Genomic DNA, 26124 nt, shown 5'->3' on the forward strand with positions numbered 1-26124 from the left:
ATGCGGTAAGGATGCTTTTCCCCCCTCCCCTCAAAAAACAGTGTGAGATATTACTTGTAAAGTTTAGATAACTTAGATAGTTGGCCAACTGGATGAAAATTATAGAAACTGAATATCACCCATGGAGAGCACTAAACTAGGGAAGATTGATTTAAATCCTCTGTAACAGGGGTCTCCAACTCCCCGGTCCATGGACCAGCACTGGGCCATGGCAGGCCAGAAACCGGGCTGCATAAACAAGCGAAGCCCCATTTGTGGGAGGCAGGCAGCATGCGAAACCATGCCCCGTCCGATTCCACAGAAAAAAATTCTCTCTATGGAACTGGTCCCTGATGCCCAAAAGGTTGGGGGTGGGATTCAACATTTTTACCACCAGTTCTGTGGGTGTGGCTTGGTGGGTGTGGCTGGTGGGCTTGGCAGGAGAAGGTTACTGCAAAATCCCCATTCCCTCCCCATTCCTGGGGGAAGGTTACTGCAAAATCCCATGTCCTTCCTACCTCACTGACCTGCTTTCCAGCTCCGTTCTCCTGTGCAGGACAACAAAAGAAGACCCAGCCAATCAGTTGGGACTCTGGAGGCAGAGAATAGATGGGGGCAGGGCCAGTCAGAGAGGGTATTTCCCAGTTCTCCGAACTACTCAAAATTTCCGCTACCTGTTTTCCAAAACTGGTCAGAACTTGCTGAATACCACCTCTGGGACTGCTGCTCTTTTATATTTTATATTATATCTTTTATATGATATTCTTTTTCAAAACTATTTTCTTGTAAAGTATACCAAACAAAGACTGGATCTTAGAACAAAGGAAGTTGTTGTGCAAGATAGTTCTTCAGTTCATGGCCAGTGCAGTAGCTGGGATGCCCTGCATGTTCACTAGCAAAGTTGAGAAGACAACAGCGGTGCTTAAAAAGACAGCAAATATGGTCAACCAGGAATGTTGCTGACACTAAAATTAGCAAATGGAAGACTATTCAAATCCTCTCTCTTACACAGAGCGCTCAGGCACAAAGTGAAGACTTGGGTGATATGGTTTCTACACCAAGCAACAGTGTCCAAATCTCTCCTATTACACAAAATGTTGATCTAAGCATTTTCTTGATGTGTGGATTTTACATTCCCAAATCCTTAGCACTAACTAACTATTCTGGCTAGGGAATCCTGGAATCTAAGTCCATACTTCTAAAAGGCATCCAGTTTGGGAAAGGCTGACCTAGGGCTAGAGCAAGGAAGCCATAGTGCTGTCAGGTAATAAGCCTTAGAAAGAAAAGCTAATGGCTCAGCCAGGAGATGGATAGGTGATGACAGGACCTGGGTTGCATAGCCACACTTGGATTCCATTTCTAGGTCACACAAGAATGACAGAATGTTGAGAGCTGCCTTTTACATAGAGATAACTATGCTTCTAGAAGTTAATAAGAGTTGTGACAATAATTCTACTTTTACGTTTTACAGGGAAGAAGACAGTGAACATGTCATTCATGTTCCCATTCCGGTTTGTTGCTGTTTTTTAAATTTCACATTATCTTCAATAATATTCCCAGATTAAATACACAGTGGAGCTACCTGTCAGTCCTTCAAGATAGTCCTGACATGAAGCACAAACTATGAGTACTAACAGTACGTTTATTGTAAGATACAGCAACAATCTTGCAAGTCTCCTTTAATTTTCATGTTCCAGAAAACTAGAGAGAGTCCCATCTGAAATGCTTCCTCTGTCCCATTTCTTGTCCTATGGGCTGATATAGTTCCTGCATAATGGTTGTCTAATATTCCTTATGTCTCCCAAGGTCATTCCCACATACCATTACAGTAGCTCTATTTCTTTTTAGGAATGTGAAAAGTTGGTAGAAACTTCATGATGCCAGCTTACTCAGTATTACAGGTGGTCCTCATTTAATGACCCTTCTATCACTGAATGAGTGGTACTTATGACCAAATCTATCCTCCCTCCTTCTCTCCTCCTCCTCCTCCTCCTCCTCTCTCTCTCTCTCTCTCTCTTTTGTGAACTACCCCTCTCCCTCAGTCTATTTATGGCTCTCACAGTGTTCTCAGGTCACATGATCTTCCCTTTCAGCTTCCCACAAACAATGTCAATGGGAAAGCCATCAGGAAGTTGGAAGTCATGGTTACGTGTGCTCCTTGCTTAATGATGGCAAGTAGGATTTCTGTAACTGCTATCACTAAGGGGTCTAGGCTATACCGTATTATGACTGCATTGTTTAATAACAGAATTTCTGGTTCCAATTAGCATTGTTAAAGGAAGACTACCTGCCTTCCTGGCATCTGTGTGTGAATGAAACAGATCAGACAATTCCAATAGATTGAATTTTGTTTTATTCTTTGGAGAAACATGCCTCTGTAAGATGATGCATGTTATCTAGGAAAATTGTCCATAGTCCACAGTTCCTGATAAAATTCACTTGAGTGCATCTTACTTTTCCAAAGATGAAAAATTCCAGAGGCAAATAGTTACCTAGGTTTGGTTTCTTTGGTAATTTTACCATGTATTTACTATGATACATAAGAACAGGGAGTGAACAAATGCATGTTATATATGAAGAGCAAAATACAAGGACAAGTAGATGAATTTGTATACTTTGGTAGACTGTTTACTAAAGATGGGAAATGAATAAATTTCCAAGCTATGCAAAATGTTGATAAAGACCGGACATAAACTGTTTCAACTCCTTCCCTCAAAATGACGCTATAGAGCACTACACACCAGAACAACCAGACACAAGAACAGTTTTTGCCCGAAAGCCATCACTCTGCTAAACAAATAATTCCCTCAACACTGTTCAACTATTTACAAAGTGTACACTACTATTACTGTTAATCTTCTCATCACTCCTTATCACCCATCTTCTCCCACTTGTGATTGTAGGACTGTAACTTTGTTGCTTGTATCCTTACGATTTATATTGACTGTTTGTGATTTGATTGTTGATTATACCCTATGACTATCATTAAGTGTTGTACGTTATGATTCTTGATTCTTAATGAATGTACCTTTTCTTTATGTATACTGAGAGTATTTACACCAAGACAAATTCCTTGTCTGTTCAATCACACTTGGCCAATAAAGTATTCTACTCTCTATAAAGTATTCTATTACATGGTCTGTTCTAGGGATGAGTGGGGGTTTTTTTTTTAAAGGAAAAATGTCTCTTTCTAAAACCATACAGGCAGGGAATGGATTATATTATTCACCAAATTAGAACATAGAGTAACAGAACTGGAAGGGACCTTGGAGGTCTTCTAGTCAAACCTCCTGGTTGAGCAGGAGACCCTATACTATTTTAGACAGTGGTTGTCCAATCTCTTCTTTAAAATCTCCAGTGGTGGAGCACCCACAATTTCTGAAGGCAAGCTATTCCACTGGTTGGCTGTTTCAACCATAAGGAAATCTCACAATTATATTGTGACTTTCCCTTTTTCTACCTTCCCTTTCCTGTACAACGAGCACTCCAGCACTGCTTGGTCATTAGAAGGAGATACTACAGGTGAAACTCAAAAAATTAGAATATCATGCAAAAGTTCATTTATTTCAGTAATGCAACTTAAAAGGTGAACCTAATATATGAGATAGACTCATTACATGCAAAGCAAGATAGTTCAAGTCGTGATTTGTCATAATTGTGATGATTATGGTTTACAGCTCATGAAAACCCAAAATCCACAATCTCAGAAAATTAGAATATTACATGCAATCAATAAAACAAGGATTGTACATAGAACAATATTGGACCTCTGAAAAGTATAAGGATGCATATGTACTCAGTACATATTGGGCCCCTTTTGCAGCAATTACTGCCTCAATGCGGTGTGGCATGGAAGCTATCAGCTTGTGATACTGCTGAGGTGTTATGGAAGACCAGGATACTTCAATAGCAGCCTTCAGCTCTTCTGCATTGTTCGGTCTCATGTCTCTCGTCTTTCTTTTGGCAATGCCCCATAGATTCTCTATGGGGTACAGGTCAGGCGAGTTTGCTGGCCAATCAAGCACAGTAATCCCACGGTCATTGAACCAGGTTTTGGTGCTTTTGGCAGTGTGGGCAGATGCCCAGTCCTGCTGGAAAATGAAGTCAGCATCCCCATAAAGCTCGTCTGCAGAAGGAAGCATGAAGTGCTCCAAAATCTCCTGGTAAATGGCTGCGTTGACCCTGGACTTAATGAAGCACAGTGGACCAACACCAGCAGATGACATGGCTCCCCAAATCAACACAGACTGTGGAAACTTTACACTGGAATTCAAGCTCTTGATCACACTGACTCCAGCCTCAGTCCACTCCTTGTGAAAGTCCCCAACACTTTTAAATGGCCTTTTCCTGACAATCCTCTCCAGACTGCCGTCATCCCTGCTGCTTGTGCACCTTTTTCTTCCACACTTTTCCCTTCCACATAACTTTCTATTAATGTGCTTTGATACGGCACTTTGGGAACATCCAACTTCTTTTGCAATTACCTGTTGAGGCTTTCCCTCCTTATGGAGGGTGTCAATGATGGTTTTCTGCACAACTGTCAGGTCAGCAATCTTTCCCATGATTGTGATTCCTACTGAACCAGACTGAGAGACCATTTAAAGTCTCAGGAACTCTTTGTAGGTGTTATGGCTTAATTAGCTGATTAGAGTGGGACACTTTGAGCCTAGAATATTGAACCTTTTCACAATATTCTCATATTCTGGGATTGTGGATTTGGGGTTTTCATGAGTTGTAAGCCATAATCATTACAATTATGACAAATCACGGCTTGAACTATCTTGCTTTGCATGTAATGAGTCTATCTCATATATTAGGTTCACCTTTTAAGTTGCATTACTGAAATAAATGAACTTTTGCACGATATTCTAATTTTTTGAGTTTCACCTGTATATTGAACACTCCAAGCATGAAGCCAACCCTTATACATAGTAAAACTCCAGTGAATTGGAGAGATTATTAGTAATATTTCCTTTGGATACATATATGCTCTTCATGCAGCAGCAGAAGTTTTCTCCAAGTGTATGATGCATTTCTTCAGACCCAGAGCCTTGTAGTGCCTCCATATCCATAACAACTTTCCTTGGTATCAGCCACCTGAGCCATTTCTTGGGATGCATCCAGCTGCTATTAACATCATACTGTTCTGTATCATTCTTTTGTTTACAGACAACAAGCCATTTTCCTAGAGAGTTTGATAAATGTGTTATGTCCTTATTAGCTTGAGAATAGTATCTTTATTGCATTGATGATTTTTAGATCATCCTAGACACCATTAGAAATGCTTGTGGACCAACCTTTCAGCCAAATGTTGGAAGGGCAACCACAGCCAGGGAACGTATTTTCACATGTGGTGGACGTGTCCCCAAGTACGAAAGTATTGGCTCAAAATTTGAGCATGGTTAGAGGAGTTAACAAAACAAAAGATCAAATTCAAACCAGAGATTTTTCTGTTAGGTATGTTAGAACCGACATGGGATAAGAAGCACCAACACCTAATACTACACATTATAACCGCTGCAAGAATCTCTCAAGCTCAAAACTGGAAACTGACCACAACACCCACAGATCTAGCGGTGATTAATAAGATACATCAATGCACAGAAATGATTAGACTAACTATGTTATTAAAAAGCAGGGAAGAAGAAGAATATTTTACAATATGGAATATATGGTATAACTGGTTAAAAAAGAAGTGGAGTAAAAATGTTTTGTAAAAATGACCTATGAAATCACAAAGAAGAATGTGATATATAACCTATGTGTGTATATATGTAAAGTAATGTAGATAGATAAGTATTGCACTTTAACAGCAGTATAACAAGTAAGGAATTAGTAAACTAGCTATAGATATACTTATGGTAAATGAACTTAACTGTTATTAAAGGACATTTACGCTGCTATGATATCGCTGTAAAATGTGAGAAATTGTTTCTCTTTTTAAATTTTTTGAAACTTTGAATAAATAAATATATATATTTCTGGACTAAAGCTTGCTTTTCTCTACCTTTCCTGTTTGGCATGTCCTTTTAGCCACATAAACTTATGGTTCATTTTCTAGGCTTCCAGCAATTTTCTATATCCGAGTAGGAAAACACTGCAACAGTTACGTCTCCTGAAGAAAAAGGCTAAAAATGACATTATTACTGCTGACCTGGCTGCTAAGAAGCAAGACATCGAAATGAGGATGGAAAGGGTGGCCCAGTACAGAGAGGAACTTCAACAAAAAGATCAGAATGCAAGTATTATTTCTCATCTGTGAGGAAGGTCTATCATCTCTTTTATACAAAATGTAAAACATAAAAGTGTAAACTGGGCATGCAAATGAGTATTCCTTTTCTTATCCAATTATGTGGAGGAAACTCCTGCTTCTGCTTTTAAAGTGGGATATTAAATTGAAACCACTTTAATGGATGGCCTATGTGGGGAATTTTTGGGATGCTAGTTTTCTTGACTTTTTGTACAGTTACACATTTTTCCTTCTGTGCGTTCTCCTGACTCGAATTTCCTGTCTCCTGTTTTCTTTCTGATGTTTTTCTTACGAATATTGATCTTAAGCATTAATTCCTGTTTTCCCATACATTTAAAAATATTTTTATATTTTATATTCTGTGAGATTGATATTCCTATGGAAAATCTTCTAAAAAGAGAAAGAAAAACAGGAGTAATAGAACATACTCTGCAGAAACCTCTTATTTATCAGGTAATTTGGTGAGAGAGACCAAAGGTCAACTTTTAGAAAGTTAAGCCTTCAGGAAGAGCCTCAACCACCAAAGTCGAGTTGCTGACTCACAAATAGCTGCTGCTGGGCAGAATGGGGAAGATATTCAGGAAATAGATGGAGAATATGAGAGAGTGAGGAGATCATCAATACCCTCTCACTTTTGCAAGGTCTCTTCCCCTTCCTTTGGGGAAAGAAGAGGAACAAAACCAACAGCATTGCTTGTCTTGGGCATGTTGACTTTGGGGACATGCAATATTTCTTCTGAGCCCAAAGTCACTGGACTTTCTTCGTTCACTAGTGCCATGGCAAGGTTCCTCTCACAGCATGGTTTGCTGTAGGCTGGTTTTTCCTGATGGAAGGCTGGGGCATATAGTCATTGGGAGATCAGAAGGCAGCATTATTGCTCACCAAGTCTCCAGAGAATAGATCTTGCTATTTCTTTGGTCTTTCTGCCTATAATGGAGGTTTGGATTAGATGATCTTTATGGTTCATTCTAATTCAATACATCTATGATTCTTTGAAATCACTATGTCAGCTTCCCTGCCTTTGGCTAGGAAGTTGAAGCATGTTTCTAATACTTGACAGCATCTTCAAAAACCAGGAGGGCTGTTACACAATTTAAGGATCTTCAAATGTAGGATGATTTTTGCTAACCTTTAACGAGATATACTAAGAGGAATGTGATTAATAATCCTGTGACAAACAAAACAAGAACAATATATGCCAGCTGACAGATCTATACTGTGTAAGCCAGATGTCCAATCTCTCTTTTAGGCCAAACTGAAATGCATGTAGCGGGTCTTGCTGAGTTACCAAATGGAGAGTGGTATGCCACAATAGATGGAACTGATCAGTAGGAACTAGGCACATCTCTGCACCATCTGTCATCACTGGCACTATCACTGAAGCAACATAAAGTGTTTATACGCCAAAATTTATGAAGAGGAATAATATTACTCTGCCACTTCTTGTCCTAGCCTCTGTTTCATCAGAGAACAAATCTGCCATCTTTTACACATGCAGCCTCTCACATATTTGTGAATGAGTTTCAGATCTAGCCTCAGCCTACTCCCCCCCCCCCCACAACTTCAACAGAATTTGAAAAGAAATTATATAAAGGTCAGGACTTTTTTTTTGTCTGTCTGTCTGCCAGCACAACAACCTTCCAAGAACTGAACAAAACAGGGCCAGATTTGTTGTAGGGGAAACAGATTTTCTGAATAGTAAAATTAATGCAAAATTCAGTAAACATTTTCTCTCCTTTCTTAATTAGCACAGGACTCAGGCTTATGGATTCCAAATTTATCTCCAAGATTGTGATCTGAAAAAGGAACATGCACTTGCAAAATACAAGATTGAACAAACAAACAATGCACTTAAGAAGCAAGAAATACATACTTTGAAAAGAGAACTTCAAAAACTGAAAGTAAGGTACGTGACAGATTGAGGAGACAGCATGAATTTGTGCCTGAGATTATATAGTCAATGTGTATGGTTGAAGTTCCAAATCTGATGGTAATTTGCCATAGCAAGATAAAATTTTCTTGGGATCACCAGACACATGGCATGTGTAATTATCTTTATACATTAAACCATAAAATGCAATCTAAAAAGTATTTCAATTCTGTTAAAAATAAAGCAAACCTAAAATATTTTGCCCAAGTAGTTCTGCATTTGGAATGAATAGATTCATGGTTTCAGGCTTGATCTTCTAGAGCAGGGGTGGGAAACTATGAGCCTTTTATGACTTGTGGACTTCAACTCCCAGAATTCCTGAGCCAGCATGACTCAAGAATTCTGGGAACTGAAGTCCACAAGTCATAAAAGAGCCATAGTTCCTGACCTCTGTTCTAGAGGCTTCAGGGTGATGTAGTCTATTATCTACTTCTTTATATACGGTATGTCTGTTTTCTCATAGTGACTAGCAGTGCTGTTTGTACCATTAAACAAAATGCGGTGACAGCTATAGGCAGTAAATATTAGGGTGTCCTAGAAATGGGACTGAGATTTTGGAGAACCAGACAGAACTGTTTTTGCCTGTAGCATATGCTTTATTTCCTCAATATGTCCTTTCACAAGTACTTAATAAGATTTGTCAAGCAGCTCCATAAAATATAAACTCTTGTGATGAATGTGGCTGGGAAGATGAGGTTGTATTGCAATATTTCTAGGCAGTTTGTCCAAATGAATCCCGTAATTGGATAATTTGTCTATAATGGATAAATGTATGATATGCTAGCAGATATGTTCCACTTCTGTAAATATTTACACATGTATAATATGCTACCATATACATCCTACTCTCTGAGCAGTGAGAACATTAAGAAGCAGAGTATTTACCTGTACTTTAATTCCTTTAGAATGAGATCACTGAAAATTATCTGGCAAGCCATAGTATTTACATTCAATTTTTAAAAATTACTGGCTTGCTCTAGAAATAAAAGATTTAGGTGAACACTGGAGCAGATATTCAAATTATCTAGCTCTGACAAAGATTTCTAGGAAATACTCAGCTCCTCCACACTAAACATTAGTTTCATTTGCCTTGGTTATGCTATTTCAGATATCATACTTAAAAATATTTCCTGATCATATAGAAGGCTATTTAGTTTCTATGAAATTTCCAGCATGCAACAAAAATACTTGCCAAAATTGGCCAAGAATTTTTAATGAAATCTGGTTCAAAGCCCAATCTTAAAAGCACAGTGATCAAGGATTCTGTTTAATTCTTCAATATATACAGCAGTACTGTCATTATAAATGATATGTCTAGCTGGAGATATTCAAATCAAATGGTGTAGGGTCTCCTGCTTGGATGAGGAGTTGGACTAGATGACCTTACAAGGTCCCTTCCAACTCTGTTAATCTAATATTTTTCTATAATAAGAAATGTAGATTAATACCTTTGGACTAGAGGTTTATATTTAACTGATGAATGTGGAAATATATTCAGCATAGAGAAACACCTGCTTTTCATATAGAAGATTTAGCCTTGGATATTTCTAGTTAATAGATCTCACGGAATGGGTTGTGTTCCTATCGGAAAGGGTGGACAAAACTGGATTAGATTAATAAATAATTGACCTGATATAAACCCACTCCAGAATGAGTTTGAAGTAAAAGATTGGTTGAATTTTTACTGTACAATTTCTTAAAGTCCTCTTGAATTCAGTATAGCTTTGCTTTACATAGTTGCTAGTTGAGAAGCTGTTGCCAAGGAAAACTCCAAATTGTGGGATCCCCATCAGTGTCATTTCTGCTAACTCGCCAATGAGCAGGGTTCCCCCGCAGCATTTCCCTTCTCCTTCTACACAACTGATAAAGAATAAAAAGACATTGCTAGTTACAGACCAACTCTTTATTACTTGCATTCAGAGCTTAACTAAGGACAGCACAACTTACTATGTGCATACAACGATAAGAAAATTCAGTCCTTTACTGAAAATTGACTCTTTCTTTCTCCTCACACCTAAGAAGACTCAAAACAAATCTAGCAGGAGTTAAAAACATAAACATATCCAAACAATTCAGTCTTCCCCCTCTCTGTGTTCTTTACAACCTTTGCTGGCTCCCAAAAGACTCAGAGCAGTTGATATTCTCCTCATTCTGGCTCTGCCTGATTCCTCTTGCTCCTCCTCCTGCTCCCGGCCCAAATCTAGGTTGGCCGCTCTTTGTCTCTGCCAGTCCCAGTCCTTATCCAAATGACCTCCTCTGGATGGTTCTCAGTCCTCTCCCCAGTCAGTACTCTGTGGGAGTCTTTTCTAATAACCTGTTAGTGTCATCTAGAGTGTTAATGCTCCCTGTGAAAAATTTTAGCACTCTCTTTGCTTTGTTATGGTTGCATGATAACCTGTGATGACCCGGTGTGTGGCACAAAGGCAACACAGTCACATAAGTAAGAAGAGTCCTTTTAATACCTCCAACTTTGCCCCCAATGTCCAGGTTACCTTCGGCTGGAGAAAAAACTCTCCCAAGAACAGTCTTTAAGTGGAGGAAATTCAGTCTGAAAACAAAGTACATACAAACTGTAGATAAAAATCCACTCAAACTATGCTGCAGTAATTAACTTGACAGGGCAGGATAAGGAATTGCAGGCTTGAAAGGCCAGCAAAACACACACAGTTGGGAAGATGCCAGGAACCCAGATAAGCCTCAACAGTACCAGACAATTCATGATTTGCTCTCAACAGTTTGCTGTGCACAACTTCCTTTTTAAAATGCTGTATTCCCAGATGCAGCTAATGAAGGGAATCAGGGCCCCTTCCTCCCCCGTAAGCCATGCAACTCACGTTGCTCCCTTCTCCGTTCCTCCCTGTATACCCTAGGATGAAGAGGGGGTGGGCCTGGATCTCCCTCCGAATTCCCTCTCCCTTGCTGTACCTCTCCCCTGCTCTGCCCAGCCAGACTCTGCCCTTCCCCAGTTTCTTCCACAGCCAACGGAGCCACACTCCCACTTCCTGTCAGCCGTTCGGCCTCCCCCTCTGAATCAGATTCTGACAGGGGCATGACATAACCCTTCCACCATATCAGTGGCCCCCAACCTTTTGGGCACCAGAGACCAGTTCCATGGAGAGAGGTGTTCCCACAGAATGGCGTGGATGTGGTTTTGTGTGCTGCCTGTATTCAGTGGATGGGCTTTCCTTGTTTGCACATTCCAGTTTCTTGGCATGCTGTGGACCAGTGCTGGTACATGGACAGAGGGTTGGGGACCCCTGCACTATATGACTGATAATATGTAGCTATCTCCTAGTAAGATATTTTTGCTAAACATCAATAAATACCATTGATCTGTTTCTTCAGACAACAGGAACTACAGAAGAAGATAGACAAATATAAAAGTTATGAACATTTTTTGAACAAAATTGTCAACCTGTTGCCACCAGGTGTGTACCTATCATTCAAACATTCTTTGAGAATGATTTCCTTGAAATTGTACTGTGCTCTTAAAAAGCCACATGACCATTTGCAAAACTGTTTAAATGACCACTTATCATTATTTTAAATAATTATGTTCATCTCATTAATCATCTCTTAAATAACAAAGTAACATGTCCTTTGATTTGTCATTTAATAAAATGACAAACCAAATTGCATGTACATTCAAAGAGGCTGCAAATAAGGTTCTGAGACCTAAAGCAGCAATTATTGACAATATCAGTCAGCCCCTCCCTGCTTCACAGATGCACAAATTTTGAAAGAATTAATGAAACTGATGTAAGAAAATGTAGAGATTTATTAGACTTGGTAGTTTAGATGAAAAGGTGGCCAAAGGAAGAGCTTGGCACTTTCCTTCAGATCCCAAACTTTCCCTTGACAGCTCGACCTTTCGCATCACATAAAATCCTTTGCATTATACAATGTTGATTATTTGTATATTCTTACTTGGCAGTGAAGCATAGTGAACTGGATGTTTTATTTTTCGGAGACATGCACACTAATACAGTAGGATGGCAGTGCTATTTTATTTCTTCATTTCTAAAAGGCAAAACCAACATTCTTCTTATTTATGATCAGTTTCTGTTTGTTAAATGTTCTCTAAGGACAGAAGGGCATTTCTGAAAAATAGGCTATTTTGGCCTTGGTGAAATTGAATCCTCTATAACGCGTGTGAATGATTTTTATGGGCATATTCTCATGCAAGCAGTCTCCCAGACTTGATGTTGTACTAGAGTGCACATGTGGACATACATTTATTTTTATTTTTATTTGTTTTTATTTTATTTTATTTGGTTTGTCAATTGCTTACAAGATAGTAGGTATAAGTAAAAACACAGTTATGAATACATGGATACATATAAGAAAAATAACAGAAACAATAAGACAGGGACGGTAGGCATGTTGGTGTGCTTATGCATGCTCCCTACAGACCTCTTAGGAAAGGGGTGAGGTCAATAGTAGACAGTCTAAGGTTAAAGTTTTTGGGGTTTGGGGAAGAAACCACAGAGTCAGGTAGAGTATTCCAGACATTGATCACTCTGTTGCTAAAGTCATATTTCCTGCAATCAAGTTTGGTGCAATTAACCTTGAGTTTGTATCTACTGTTTGCTCTTGTGTTGTTATGGTTGAAGCTGAAGTATTCATTGACAGGTGGGACATTGCAATGTATGATTTTATATATTATACTTAGATCGGACCGAAGGCAGCGTAGTTTTAGGTTTTCTAGGTCTAGAATTTCAAGTCTGGAGGCATAAGGTATTCTGCCACGAGTAGAGGAGTGGAGAACTCTTCTTGTGAAATATTTCTGGACTTTCTCAACTGTGTTAATATCAGATACGTAATGTGGGTTCCAGACTGATGAGCTGTATTCAAGTATTAGTCTAGCAAATGTTTTGTATGCGCTAGTTAGTAGTGTAATATTACCAGAGAAAAAGCTACGTAAGATTAGGTTAACAACTCTTACTGCCTTTTTGGCTGTGTAGTTACAGTGGGCTCTAGCACTTAGCTCATTAGAGATGAGTACTCCAAGATCCTTGACAGAGTTTGGATCATCAACAAGGTCTTGACTATTCAGCCTGTATTTTATTTTCTGATTTTTTTTGCCAATATGTAAGACAGAACATTTATTTGTTGAGATTTGAAGTTGCCATTTGTTTGACCATTCTGATATATAGTCGAGATCTTTTTGAAGGGTAGCAGTATTGTCTGTGGTGTTGAATAGCTTTACATCATCAGCGAAGAGAATGCAGTTGCTCTTAATATGATCACAGAGGTCATTTATGTAGAGTATGAAGAGAGTAGGTCCTAGAACACTGCCTTGGGGGACACCACTATTGACAGGTACAGAATTTGATAGGATGCTCCCAATGTTGACCATTTGTTGTCTGTTTGACAGGAATGCTTCTATCCAGTTATGTAGGTGTCCAGAGATACCATAAGATGTTAGTTTTAGGAGTAGTTTGTCGTGTACCACTGAATCAAAGGCTTTACAGAAGTCTATGTAGATTGCGTCTGTTGTTTTTCCCTGATCGAGTTGTGTAGTCCATATGTTTTTGCAGTGTAAGAATTGCAGATTACAGGATAGTTTTTTTCTGAAACCATATTGTTAATTATAGAGTAGGTTGTTTGTCTCTAAGTGGAGGACAATGGATTGGTTAATAATTGATTCCATGACTTTACAGGTGATGCAGAATAAAAGATTGGTCTGTAATTTTCAACTATGCTGGGGTCTCCCTTTTTGAAGATGGGGATGACTGTGGCTTGTGACCATAGATTTGGCAAGGAGCTGGTTCTGAAAGATTTTTCAAAGATTATGCTTAGAGGTTTGTAAGAGGTCTGTAGGGGGCGTGCATAAGTGCACCAATGTGCCTACCGTCCCTGTCATGTATTCATAACTATGTATATACTGATACCTATTATCTTGTAAGCAATTGACAAATAAAATAAATAAATAAATAAATAAAATAAATAAAAGGTTTGCCTATGGCAGTGGATAGCTTTTTTAAGAAGTAGGCACATATTCCATCTGGTCCAATAGATAGAGATGGTTTTAGATTGCGTAGTGATTTTTCAACATTGTCTACTGTAAAATCGATATGTATTAGATCATTGTAGTTGTCTGTGGTTCAACTAGGAAATATTGGGCATGATCCATTGCTGTTTACAAATAGTGAGCCAAAGAATGTGTTAAAGAGCTTGGCTTTAAAAGTGTCGTTGTTGCAGTCTTTACCATTAGGTCATTTCAGGGGTGGGATGGATCTTGAGTCTTTTAGTTTGTTGTTTACAAAATTGTAGAAAGTGCAGGTAGAATTGGTGGGTAGAAGGTTTTACTCTTGTTTAATGTGATAATTGGTGCATTCAGTCTTTATCTGGTGGCATAAATTTTTGTATCGGCTTTTGAAGTTGGCAACGTGACCAGATTTGTTTTTCCACCAAAATGATCTCTTTTTGGATTGAAGTTTCCTTATTGTTATGGGTAATCTGTTTTTTTCTGGTTTTGGGAGTTATTATTGGTACATATAGTTTGATGACTCTTTTGACTTCAAGTATAAATATGTTGTAATGGTCTTCTACAATATTGCATCCAGTGAATAGAAATTGCCAATCAAGGGATGAGAGATCATTGTCTATAAGATCATAGTTGCCTTTTTTGAAGTTATAATTGGGGATCACACTGTTCTGTTGATTTTTGTGTGGACGTATGTTGAGACAAAAGTCAATCATGTTGTGGTCACTGTTGGAAAAGGGCTCTTTAATTTGTATTCTGTAAATTGAATTCAAACTATTGCAGAAGATGAGATTGAGGTAGTTGTTAAGTCTAGTATTGTTGGTTACTAGTTGTTCCAGTCCCTGGTTTGTTACAGCATTGTAGAAGGTTGCATGTATGGGTTCAGTTTTACATTCATTTAAGGTCCAGTTAATGTGAGGTAGATTGAAGTCACCAAGAAAGATAAAAGTGTTTGGGCAGGATGTTGCCCATATTAGTAGTAAATTTAGCTTGCTTATATGTTTGATGTCATAATCAGGTGCTCTATAACATAGTAAGAATCGAAATGTGATATTTAAGGACAGTTCACAGATGATGGTCTCAGGAGGAGCAAGCTCTTGGCTAATTTGGATATATTTTAGATGTAAGGACTTTTTATAGAAGATAGCAAAACCATCTCTTCTACAGATTTCACGATCTTATTGGTAAACATGATAGTCTCTTACTGTGGTAATGGAGTCAGGGAGAGATGCATTGACCCATGTTTCTCAGACAAATATGATGTCGAATTCACCCATATTTAGCAAGAGGAGAAATTCAGGTATTTTATTCACAAGGCTTCTTGCATTGAGTAGCTTGCATTTAAGGCCAGTTGCATGTACTGGAATGTAGTGGACTGGCCTTTCTGCTTCACTCAGGTGGGGCTCCTAAGCTCTTCTGTAATCACTGACTTATGTGTGTTGTCCATGAAAAATACGCCCCCCCCCTTCTTTCTGATTACAGACTTTTTGGGGCATAAGGAAGATTCTGTGATTAAAACCCTCACACAAAGGCATAAGGCCCTGTTTTCTACCAATCAGAACCTGAGGAAGCGTTTGTTCATCCAAGAAGAAAACATTGAGATAAGCCATCATAAACGTGCTGTCACACAAGAAGAACATAACACCATGAGATTTGTAATGTTGCCAATACCTGACCATGTTATGATGCTTAGTTATGACTGTTTGTTTACTTCAGAGGCCTGGTTAGCCATGCTACAGAGTCTGTTCTCTACTGATTTCTTAATATGGAGTCAGTTCTGCTTTTTGAAAAGGATAAGGCCTTAAAAACTATTATCAGTGCAAAGCGCACTCACCCTGTGATTCTTGTGCTTCATTTTCGAATTATTGGTATACCTGTTCTCTGAGCAGGGTCTAACTATGGTCATGTCACAAGGACAAAATATTTGATTTCAGTTTTATGAATGGTATATAAATGGATAATCTATCAGGAGACAAAAAAGGCTACAACCTTCCTTTTCAGTGTATACCATTTTATATATTTCAGTATGGCCTTGTTAAAGTAAGCGAGGTATTTATTAGTTGAATATACTAATCAAAACCTGACTTTTCCTCCAAGCACTGGGATAGAGTGAGGTGGATGAGGGGATTTAAAGATGGACTGCATGCACAATTAAATTTTGTAGCCAGGTTTTTAATGTTGATGGTTTTAATATATTAGTTTAGTAGTTAAAACTATTAAAACCATAACTATTAAAAATCTGGCACCAAAGTTAAGCTTCCAAATGCAGTCTATTGTTAAATCCATCTCACCCTATAATTTTTATTATTGATGTTGTTTTAATGTTGGTTGGGAGCCACTCAGAGTTTGATAAAAGACAGATGGTTATATAAATGTTAAATAAAATAATGATAAAAGTAATCATTATAGCCAGTGGATGGACTGCTTCTCTTAACAGTGCAAAGGTAGGAAGACAATATTTTTTCAGATATAGCTACACCTAGTAGCAGTCCTAGCTAGCATAACTAATAGTAAGAGATGCTGGGAATTTTAGTTAGTTTAGTACATCAGCAAAATTTGAATCAGACTTATTTTGCAATTTGCTGCAAGTCGGTGAGAGAACTCTTAGAAGAATCTGATCTGCATTCTGCAATTCTCTAAGTCTTAGAGAGAGAGAAATTTTCTCAGCTCTTATATGAACATTGTTATAGAATGTATCAAGGATTGCACCGGGATGTTGACAAGCAAAACAGCTGTTCTGCTCCTGGATCTTGTCCAGCCCAGATGTATATTTTATTGAGGCGAAGGAAAACACTCTCAAAATAAGGACCTCATTTTATTGATCCAGATTCTAGTTTGCCATCAGTCATGGAAACTCAATAGATGACTTTTAGCCACACTCCTTAACCCAATCTACCTCACAGGATTGTGATGGGTCCATGTTCCAAGGACTGAAATTATTATAGTGCAATCTAGCTGTCTATTGATTAAATTTTATTGCTGTAAAACTACCAACATGACATATTTGTAACTGTGTAGGTGACAGAAATCAGATGCACAGATTATTTTTCTTTTTGCAAAAGCGCATCTTTTTTTTCTATTATATGCTTCTAGGTGTTGATTAGCAAAGTTTCTGAGCTCCAGTCAAAGTACAATGCACTGAAGGAAAGAAACATAGGGCTGATTAATTATATTGATAATAAAGAAGGCCTCAGAAGTAAACGTGTAAGTATTATGCACTTCTTTTTCTCAACCCCCCCCCCCATTTTTTCTTCCAGTGTTCAGGCTAGAGTGGGAATGGAGAAATATTGTTTTCATTTAAAATGCAACTTTGCAGTTCAACAGTGCAACATTCCTCACATCAAAGAATGGGTAGGACATACTGGTAGTTCTATCATTATTTTTCTGTTACTATCGTTGATTGTTGGGAAGGAAACAAGAATGGAAAAATCAAGGTCTACTTGAAGGGGTAGTGGGGCAGGATGTTCAGTTGTTACCATTAGTGTACAGAAACAGTGCATAAATCAAGGCTAGGATCCCTAAGAAGGGAAACAGAAGAATCAGAATAAAATGGAAAAAGAAAATAATCCAATCATTTGTTGAAGGGTAGGATTATAAACAAATCAAGTATAAGTTAGCTGAAAACTGTTGCTAGCTCCAATGATATTGATCTCAGGAACAACTACACAGTTCCTGGAAAAAAGGCAGGATATAATTTTAACAAACAAATAAAAATAGCTCCTTAGGACAGTAAACAGATGGGAGAAACAGAGCAAGCTAAGTGGAAAATTCTGGGAACCAGATAGAGAATTTTAGGAGGTATGAGAAGAGGCGAGGTAGGGACTATGACAGGGGTGTCCAACCTTGGCAACTTTAAGACTTGTGGACTTCAACTCCCAGAATTCCTCAGCCAGCAAAGTCCACAAGTCTTAAAGTTGCCAAGGTTGGACACCCCTGGACTATGAGAAGGAAAAAAGAGAAACTGCCTTAATTAATTTATTATATTATGACTGGGAATTTATTTTTAGAAATTTCAGCTTTATGTTTCAGCTGACTAGCATTAAAAATGTTTTCCTGGAATTTCTTGCTTCTTGGGTTTGCCACCTGTGTTGGGCTTAAAAAGCTGCTAGCATTTCGAAGTATTAAGCAAAAGTGACAGTCAGCTATAGCTGTTCTTAAGATGGAGCCTAACTTAGGGCAAATCCAGACAGCCTCCTTGGTCCTTTCCAAAAAAAATGCCTACCGGCAATCTACCCACAGCTGAAACAGCTCAAGGATGGCTAAAGATTGCTTTGCTCTAGAAGTGGTACTTTCCCTCTTATCCCTTTTCCACACACTAAATTTATTTCTTTGTTTAGAAGATTTATATAGCCACTCACCTCACAAAAATGTAATTTGGAGCTGTGTGCAATACATAATAACATTAAAACCCATAATCATTCAATTATATGCAAAAAGGAAAACAGAAAAACAGAAGTATAGGGGCACCCTGATGCTGAAGGGAGGCAGTGTTGAGTGACACATTGTAATAGTACCTGGGAATGATCTTGGAAGACAGAAGGAGAGACACTGTTGGGACTAGAGTTGAATAAGAGGCAGCTTAGCACACAGAAGGAATGGGGTGTGTGCAGGGGTGGGATTCAAAATTTTGAACAACTGGTTCTGTGGGCGTGGCTTAGGTGGTGGATGTGGTTTGGTGGTCATGTTATTGGCTGGGTGTGGCCAACTCAATATCACTCACATCGAGGCACGCATCTCCTTGCCTGGCCTCTCATGACTGTGGGGATGCTGCAACAGTCATAAGTGTGAAAAACGGTCATAAGTCACTTTTTTCAGTGCCATTGTAACTTTGAATGGTCACTCCACACAAGCAAAGTATCAGCAAAAGAAGGGGAAAAAAACTCCAGAGAAGTTCCAGAGACAGGAAGTCTAGTCCTGCTAATAATGTAATAAGGGTTAATGGAGAGGCAGTTTCTGTAAGCAACACCAGAATGTTTCCTTCCTGCCTTCCTTACAGGATTAGGCCAGTAATTTCTTCTAACAACTGGTTCTCCAAACTGCTTAGAATGTTAACAACCGGTTCTAGCAAATAGGTGCAAACTGGTAGAATCCCACCCCCGGGTGTGTGTGACATGTCAGAAGGGGCCTTCCCCAGTTTCATGGCTGTAAAGGCAACAGGGAGAAATCTATTTTAGATTTTCAAAATTTTGTGATTGTAACCTTACAGTAAAATAGAACTGGCTCATCTAGATGTGCTGCTCCTCCCGACTACCTTGAAAGACAAGCATATGTTCTGTGGCAGGAAAATCTATCTCCAGTTGGCTCTGCCAATTTCGTCTTGGGCCAACTACTTCAATCCAGGCTCTGACCTATTTTTCTGCCCCTCTGTCCTGTTTTGGCTGTGAGGGAGACCAAAATCCTGACTTTTTTTAGCCTCCCTCCCCCTTTTTCTCTCTTTCTTGGAATGTGCTGGTTGATGTGTCAATTGGTTTATCTAGAGAGTGGATATCTCTGAATATAAATAGCTTGCCCTGGCTTCATGCCATTAATGGGAAGTGTAACTGAAAGGTCTGTCTTTTGTCTTTCTCTACCCTACCTGCAGAGAATTCCCTTCCCAATGATTGCTGTTTCCAAGAGTCTTGCCTCCATACTTCCTCTCCCTGCATAATGTCCTTAAGGTAGTTTACAACTCCTACACTAATCAACACACCTAAACCTTTTTCTCAAATTGCTTATCCAGAGACAGCACAAATCTGGTTAAACAGTATGGTAACCAAGAAATACAAAAATTCTATGTACCTCCACCTAGTAGTTGATAATCAGATTGGTTGACCCATAGTTTTAAAGAATAAATTTAAAGTCAATGGGGAAAAAGAAACTATGTGCCATTTGGAGAAGGCCCTTTCATGTGATTGAAAGGGAAAGGGCTGGTATTTCAGTAAAGAGAGCTAACCAATTGTGGCTTTTAAATTGCTGTGTGTTTAAAGCTTTATGGACAATAATCCAGTCCAGAACCATTCCAAATGTGTGCTAAGTATGCACTGGAGGATCAGAAAGATTTAGGGCTGTATGAGGGGTGACATGATAGCCTGTTCAGGGGTTGCCACAAAGAAGAGGGAGTCAAGCTATTTTCCAAAGCACCTGAAGACAGGACAAGAAATGGATTGAAACTAATCAAGGAGAGAAGCAGCGCAGAACTAAGGAGAAATTTCTTGACAGAACAATTAATCGGGAACAACTTGCCTCCAGAAGTTGTGAATGCTCCAACACTGGAAGAAGAGATTGGACAACCATTTGTCTGAAATGGTATAGGGTTTCCTATCTGAGCATGGGTTGGACTAGAAGATCTCCAATGTCCTTTCCAACTCTGTTATTCAATTTCCTATTGGCATGAGGATAAATTACCACAGTGAAGCTGTTCTGTGAAAGCACATTTAATTTATGAAATTATAGGCATTAACAAGTGTAGTTGGAAAGCAGGCTGAATAGAAAAAGAAACACACAGTTGGGGTAAAAAGAGAAGACTCAAAATAAGAAGAGAAAACTAAGCAGTATTATCAAGTATTTGTGAAAGGAATTTTAATTGTGACTGTCTTGCAATATTTGTATTAGAGTAAAATTGGCTCAGAAATTCCAAATGTACTTTTTTCCACTCCAGAGTTAAATTCTGGGTGAGGATGGTGGGATGATTTTGCATGGTGACAGCAAATGTGAATTATATTTATTGTGTTGTGGTTCGCTGGCAGCAGAATCATACAGTGGAGAAGAATGGGGACCAGTCAGGGAGTCTAGAGTGAACTCAGATGAGGGTCCTGGGTCTGAGGCAGAGATGGACCAGGACCATCTGGGAGTGGGGTGCTGCCTTTGGAATCTGGCAGCAGCGAAGCAGAGGACCCAGGGAAGCCTGTTCCCAGTGCACATGTGCGCAAAGATGCTAGAAGGCGAGAGCAGCTGAAACAAAAGGGGCAACTCAGCAGTAAGGCTGGGAGATGATTGTCCCTCCCATAAGGGATAAAAGTCAGGCCAAGATGACGAAACCTTTGCAGGAAGCAAAGTAGTTTGATCGGTTCCAAGTCATCCTTGAAGCTCTTGTACTTCAGTTGGTTTTTCTTGTACTTTGTTGGTTTCTTTTCTAGTTAATTTGATACTTCTGTTTTGGCAGCACTTCTCAGAACTGAAAGGTGTGTGCTTATTTTGGGGGACTGTTTGAACTTAATTCCAGCTGGGAATGAAAACAATTCCCAGTGTTGCAATAAAATAGGTTTTGTTTTTAAAACAAGTTTGTGAATAATTATGGTTTATGAAGCCTGGGTTAGAAAATATTGATCATAGTTTGTATTATTAGAAAGATTTTGGTTTGTGGCAAGGAACAATTAAATTTATAAGGTGCTTTAAAAAAATCTTGATCAGGCAGGAAGGCTACTTGAGCTATAGCAGAAGAATAATGTCTGATTGATTGGAATAATCCTCTATTACGCTTATTATAGAGAGAAAATTCAGGGCCATAATGTTAATGAAGATAGTGCTGTATTTAACTTTCATTTTACCTTTGATAAGTAGTCACCTGTGACTTGTTCAATGCAAGTCAATAGAGGCAACTCGTTTTTTTCTTACATCTCCTTAAGGTTCGTCTATCTACTTCTTTATATTTCCTGCAGACTCGACAATTAAGCCAGATGCTGGTAGGAATTTCCAACATGGCAGAACGGTGCTATATGAAGCATTATGGTCCTTTGGAGCAAATGACTTTCCACTCCAAGCTGGATATGATCCAAGTAGGTAAATCTATTTGTGCTTCTCAAATCAAACTTGCACCGAGCAGAGCAGAGCAGAGCAGAACATCTTATCTATTGAAGGAAGTGTAAATCTAAAGGGAAGGAACATTTATTCATACATAGTAATTACAGATGTCATTCTATTACCTCAAAACTTCTGTTGTTTTTTCATCCTTGAACTGATCCAGGATTCAATGCTTTGACCCCTCTGCAAAAGCTTTTCCCAGGCCCTTTCACACTTCATGTCGAGTTCATAAAGTGGTGTTCAGGCTTCCAAATTTCCATGTCTAAACAGCAACTGCTGCCTCAGACATTTCTCAGTAGTGTAATACAGTGCTTACATCATTTGCCTGAAGTGCAGAACATATTCATATTTGAACGCATGAGAGATATTTTTAAATGAAATATCCACTTCAATCTTTAAGGAAAAGTCACTGGTGCACAGTTCACAGTTTTTCCTGCAATATGAGTAGCAGGGTTTCATTCCTGCTGCTAAATACCCCCAAATGTATAGTACTTTATTTGGGTTATTTGGAAGCTGGGTAAAAAACAAACAAACAAAGCCTGCAGTGTTTCAAGGATGCATCAGTGGGCTTATTCAACAGAAACCAAACTAACAAATGAAAAAAAAATGCACCAGGAAAAATGAACGGATAACTCAGGGAAAGAATGATCTGCAGTATTGTGTTTTGAACTGAAGTTCTGTGAGACAGTGAATGTTATAACCGCAGTGCAACTGGCAACATCTTTGGTAACAGCAGGTGCAGAAGAAATTAGAGAGCTACTAGGTAGGGACCATTGACCCAGGGGATGGTGCATGTTGCCATTTCATGTATTACTAAATGCAGGGTTCGCCTAGGAGAGAGTAACAAGTGGTAAGGAAAATGAAACACTTCAGCCAGTGCCAGTTCAAAAATATTATTTTCAACCTTGAGAAAGAAAACACAAGTGGAGGCTACTTCACAATCTTTAGAGATATCAGATTTCTCACAAGCAACTCCAATTGATATGCCATCTTGCATATGTACACAGTATTCAATTTGCATTTTAGTTAAATGCATGAGTATGTAAGTCTCATGCGTTTCACTAAATGAATATACTTAGTAATATGTTCTCTATAATTATACTTGGTTCATTTTCTCTCTCTTAATGTGACCAGGAATTCATTTATGAGAAAACTGAGATGATAAAAGAAATAATGAAGCCAGCAGGATATAAAAGTTCTTCCAGACTTTTAAAGATCTGACTTCAACTCCTGCAAGGAGAAATGAAATAAAATATTGCATTGCATGGGTACTTGGAATGCTTTATACTGTACACAAGTCAGCACATGGGTGCTATCACTGGTGGCATATACACACGGGTTCAGGATCAGACTCCTATAGGCAAGAACACAGAAATGGCACTTTTAATCTTGTTTATTACGGAACAAAGACAAAAATTAGCAGTTTAGACATCAGCTATGCCATATTAAAAGTTGACAAGTATTTTTGCTTTTCAACTTCAAATTTGCTGATTGTTTTGGATTCATTTTTGCATGACTCCCCTCCGTCTTTCTCTAGGCTTTTATATACTGCTGTTGCTCTCTAGCCCCATCTAGTGGCTGGAGGGACAAATATGCCCCAACAAACAGTCTTTACATACTGTTGTTGCTCTCTAGCCCCATCTAGTGACCAGAGAAACAAATACCAAGTATATTGTTTGAAGCTGACCCCACCCATTACCATCAGCCCGCACTCCCAAAACAAATGCATGCTGGGAAGCTCGATTCCATTTCCTTTAGCATTTGGAGAAGGCAGAAGCCCAAAGAAGAATCCATCTTAATCTGTGGCATATGGTCATCCAAGGACAAACCCACATCCCACAGACAGAGCATTGCTGGTGAAATTTAGATTGCTTATATTTATTAATTGTTATATTCAGCAGTAACCCAATACTGCCTATCTTGTATTTGGTTCTCATTCTATGTGTTCCTATTTTCCCCATATCCTGTTCTTTCAATAAAACATTCAGATCTATGCACATGGTCTGTTTTATTGGACGATAGGTGGGCTTAACTGCATAGTGAGGACAGAACATTGTGTCTTTTCTCAACAACATGCCAAAGACACACATCGTTATAACATATAATGTCTGCTTAATAAATGGGGGTTCCCAACTGATGCATAGCTTCTTCCAGCCCCTAATTATTAGCTTTACTCCTACTTAATCATCTAGATGTGAGGAAAGGATTTATGTAATAAATTGGCATTATACCATCCACTCCCAGACTGAAGTAATGACTGGGTAATTATTCTAAATCTTTGATCATCTTACAGACCCAGTGTAGCTGCTTATCCTCATGATGCGCCCTCAAAATGTTGCAATAAAACTTGTTCCAATCTAAGCCAATGTCCTATACATCTTAGTCACTGGAAATTAGTCAGTTCATTTAAGATTTTTCAGCCAACTTTATTCTAAAGAGAAACCAATAGATCACAGTCCACTTTCAACAATACTCTACTTTTAACATAGGATCACTAACTGCCTGCCAGTTTCTCCATAACACTGTTCAATTAAATGGCCTACAGTGAAGCAATTTACTTACGTTCAAACATGCTGCCTACAAATAATCTGAACCTTTATATTTTTAAGTATTTCAGTAAGTGTACTTTAACAGCAAAGTTTAATGGAGATTAAATAATAATATATCTGGTACTTGTATTAGCTAGCAAAGATGTTACTGGATGATAATGATATATTAATAAAAACCAGGAAAAGTGTTTTTTTTTAAAAAAAACACATCAGATTTCTATGTTTTCTTTTGTACTACAATAATGCTTACATATGTTATTCTTTTGGGGGCAGGGAATGTTTATGAGAAGACCATGTATAGTTGCAAATACTGGTAGAATTGCTATACCTTTATTAATTATAAAGAAGGCAAATGTCAGGAGGTGCATCTGTAATAGATAACAGATAATCAGAGTTGGAAGGGACCCTATAGGTCATCTAGTCCAACTCACCACCTAAGCGGGACACCCTACACCATTTCTGACAAATGGTAGTCGAATCTTTCACATCTTTCATAACCAGTTCTAGCTACTAGAATTCTATATTTTAACCAACTCTCAAGGTTGTAGAAATATATTGCATCTGGCCACCCTACATATGGTTGGTGTTTCTGCTCTGAAGTGAGTTCTGTCGGATTAAACACAAATTTAAAACTTTGAATTAATTAGGCAAAAAATCAGATTATATATGAAATTATAACCCATGGCCATTTAGAATTCTCCTAACTGCACAGATACGCTTCACTCCATACCTGATTATAAGAAATGTCTGGATTATTTTTAAAGCACAAATACACACTTGTGATTTTTTTATGATACCATTTTTTAAATACCTACTTAAAATTAATGGAATAACTTTGCAAACGTCTATATTGTTTCTCAGTGATGAAATGAAATAACCTATCGGTGAGATGTTCAGGATCAATGACTGAAATGTCACAGAGAAATATCACTACAAGATAGCTGATTATGCCATACCTTCACAAATGGCCTTGAATTTGCCCCAAAGTACTCAATTATGTTGCAGGAAGTGGTGAATAAAGAGCAAACATAATGAACAGGAAGAGTAATACCCAGCAATATAAAGCATGAGATCAAATGTCTATTTGAGGAGTGCTTTAAAAAAAAACACATGTTTATAGGCTTGCAGAAAACTGGGTGAGATTAATGTTCTATATTTACGGCTGTAGATATTGCTTTTTTACGCTTAGTGCATTGCAAATAGATATGTATGGTAACTTCTCTGCAAAAAGATAATTCCTACCCAGGGAAACCTTGAATAAAATGTCTGCTTTATTGTAAAGATGCATTGAGTTCTGTCTTCTCAGAATGACAGGTCAACCTTGAAGGGCAGGCTTCTCCCAAATGAAATGGATAGTATAAAAATATGAGTTAATAGCTATGGTATATTTGCTTATTTTTCATTTATTTACACACAAGAGTTATTTGAGATTGCTCAGTCTTACTGTCATTAGAAGGCATTGGATAGATTGTTGCTCTTTGTCTCCCAACATATTTAGCTGGATTAACAGGGATATCAAACTCAATTTCATTAAGGGCTGCATTAGAGTTGTGTTTGACCTTGGGAGGCCAGCTTGACATCACTCGTATTGGGGGTGCTTATGGTGGCCAGAGCAAATGGGCTCCCAAGCTCCATTTTCAGCCACAAC

At 38.5% G+C, this 26124-nt stretch overlaps 1 protein-coding gene across 1 annotated transcript; it reads left to right on the plus strand.

Moving 5' to 3' along the window:
- CCDC197 (coiled-coil domain containing 197) lies at window positions 1-23148 on the plus strand. The gene is made up of 9 exons (XM_087932305.1): window positions 1-5; window positions 1451-1490; window positions 6041-6217; window positions 7978-8135; window positions 11505-11587; window positions 15631-15803; window positions 17242-17352; window positions 21786-21902; window positions 23062-23148. The coding sequence occupies exons 1-9, from the start codon at window positions 1-3 to the stop codon at window positions 23146-23148; spliced, it is 951 nt and encodes a 316-aa protein (XP_087788431.1).
- The last annotated feature ends 2976 nt before the right edge of the window (window positions 23149-26124 follow it).

The sequence above is a fragment of the Pseudonaja textilis genome, chromosome 1 (genome assembly GCF_049901715.1).
Source record: "Pseudonaja textilis isolate UNSWEBS1 chromosome 1, rPseTex1.2, whole genome shotgun sequence".
Classification (NCBI taxonomy): domain Eukaryota; kingdom Metazoa; phylum Chordata; class Lepidosauria; order Squamata; family Elapidae; genus Pseudonaja; species Pseudonaja textilis.

Bases quoted from the DNA above. Each gene is read 5' to 3' on its own strand.
- CCDC197 (XM_087932305.1), top strand. The intron at 8,136-11,504 runs GTACGTGACAGA...CTGTTTCTTCAG, and splicing joins CTTCAAAAACTGAAAGTAAG to ACAACAGGAACTACAGAAGA. The intron at 15,804-17,241 runs GTAATGTTGCCA...ATATGCTTCTAG, and splicing joins AACATAACACCATGAGATTT to GTGTTGATTAGCAAAGTTTC.